Genomic DNA, 1,991 nt, shown 5'->3' on the forward strand with positions numbered 1-1,991 from the left:
TCATCTAAACTCCTGTCACAGTGCCTGTTCTTAATATGCTCAACCTTTGGTTGCGAGGTTGAAGGGAAAGGTGAGAGCATTTAGAAATGGGCTCAGTACTCAGGGGCAGGTTAGGCAGAAAGTCCCAGGACAAGTCTACGGGACACCCAACTCATGAAGATGTTGGGTGTCCGTAGACTTGAATCTCTGCCATCGTGGCCGTTTGAGAAGCAGTGAGGTGGCTCGTAATACTGTTCCCTGAAGTGCAACTCAAAAGAGCAGCCTACCTATAAACCCTCCCTTTCTCATATTTTTGTGAGCTAATCAGTACTTTGCCAAAAACTCTCGCCTCCTGTTGACGGTCTCTGTGCATGCAGTTCTGCTCTGGCTTTAGAAAATTATTTATTGCTATCTCCTTTTGGCTGCAGGCATGTTTTTTTCCATCGGAGAACTGGTCAGAGGGAGTTCCTCTCAGCAATTCTTTGGTCTGAAATTAAGAACGTTCAGGCTGCCCAAACCGGCATTTTTTATTTTTCCATGGCTGCTGAAGGTCACACTTAGCATTTATTTTTTTCCTCCCCTCAATAAATACTTTTTTTTTAGGTGGCCTGCTTTTCTGGAATGCCTACAGTGACTGCTCTGGAGGACTGTTAAATGAGGTCAGGAGTAGGTACTGGTTTATAGAGCAGCCCTGGCGTGTGTAACATAGATCAGTTTTTCTTCATGAGAGACAGAATAAACCAGATATTTTTACAGCTAACACAAGAGCAGTAACTTTCAGAGACACACATACTCGTTTGGCCCACGGCGTAACCTACGCATAATTCAAACAATTGCTATACATAAATTAGCAGCCTTCTCAGTGCCTATTAAATTCTTACTGCCCAATTCTTTCCGTAATAAAGGAACACACTTAAAAACATTTAGCTAACAAATGACTTTGGGGACAGCAATTCCAGCATAAAATAAACTAATTTCTTTTCCAGTCATCCCTTATGGGTGGTCTTAAGAAAATGAGATGCCATCTTTGTTTTATACATGGCAGATTCTGCAGCACTGGAAGTATAAATGCACACCAAAAACCAGCATGCAAAGACGGGGTTCTTGGCTGCCTCGTATCACAGTTTTTGCACAACGCACCCAATTTTCAAGATTGTTGCGGTGCTTAAACAGCGAAGTTTTGGAGGACGTTTTCAGTTGAAGCAGAACTCTGAGCTCAGCGCAGCCCTTCACGGCCGGCACGTGTGGCCGCGCTGGCTGGTGCCAGCAGATGCTCTGCCATCAGCCTCAGGGGCACGATGGGACGGAGCGTGACAGCGAAACGCATCAGAACAGGGTTTCAGGGTTGGAGACTTGCTCACTCGCCTGTGGAGGCCCCGTGCCATGACACTCTCCTTTAGGAAATGGGGAAAAGCAGCTTTCCTTCTGCATAAATACTTCAGTTCTTTCAAATATTGTGACAACTGGTCGCAGCTGGTTCTAACAACTCAAGTGCAGGAACCAGGCTTAGCAAGTATAATGAATGCCATGTGGCTACCATCGTCTTTCTCCAGCCAAGTTAAATCACGGCCCTTCCAGCAAGAACAAAAACAATCTAATGAAAATAGGAAAATGGGGTCATGAGGTATTACACTTTTCTTCTAAGACTGAAGTAGCTTTCACCGCAGTGTTAATTCACTTGATTTAGGGCTGGAGTCTAGTCCTGCTAGATTAGCACTGCTATTTCCTCTGCGGCCTGGTTTTGTGATACACTGTGCCTCAGTGCCAGTATTTGTCATTTGATCACAGCTGGTTAGTGCAGTGACAGCTGAATTAATGATAACTCTGCTCTAAACATAGAATCTCAGAATGGTTTGGGTTGGAAGGGACCTTAAAGACCAACCTTAAAGTTCCAACCCCCCTGCCAGGGGCAGGGACACCTCCCACTAGACCAGGTTTCTCAAAGCCTCATCCAGCCTGGCCTTGAACACTTCCAAGGATGGGGCATCCACAGCTTCTCTGGGCAACCTGTT

The 1,991-nt window shown here is 45.6% G+C and overlaps 1 protein-coding gene across 1 annotated transcript in view; it reads right to left on the reverse strand.

Annotated features, from left to right (window-relative positions):
• Positions 1–1,208: 1,208 nt before the first annotated feature.
• The window catches only part of LOC104509710 (target of Nesh-SH3-like), a gene marked incomplete at its 5' end in the record, with an annotated part of 47,503 nt that continues 46,720 nt past the window's right edge, over positions 1,209–1,991 (reverse strand). Inside the window, one exon of the mRNA XM_010151745.1 lies at positions 1,209–1,373. Within this exon, the coding sequence (XP_010150047.1) occupies positions 1,209–1,373 (165 nt within the window). The remainder of the gene's footprint in view (positions 1,374–1,991) is intronic.

The sequence above is a fragment of the Eurypyga helias genome, unplaced genomic scaffold, assembly GCF_000690775.1.
Source record: "Eurypyga helias isolate BGI_N326 unplaced genomic scaffold, ASM69077v1 scaffold4545, whole genome shotgun sequence".
NCBI classification, from domain to species: domain Eukaryota; kingdom Metazoa; phylum Chordata; class Aves; order Eurypygiformes; family Eurypygidae; genus Eurypyga; species Eurypyga helias.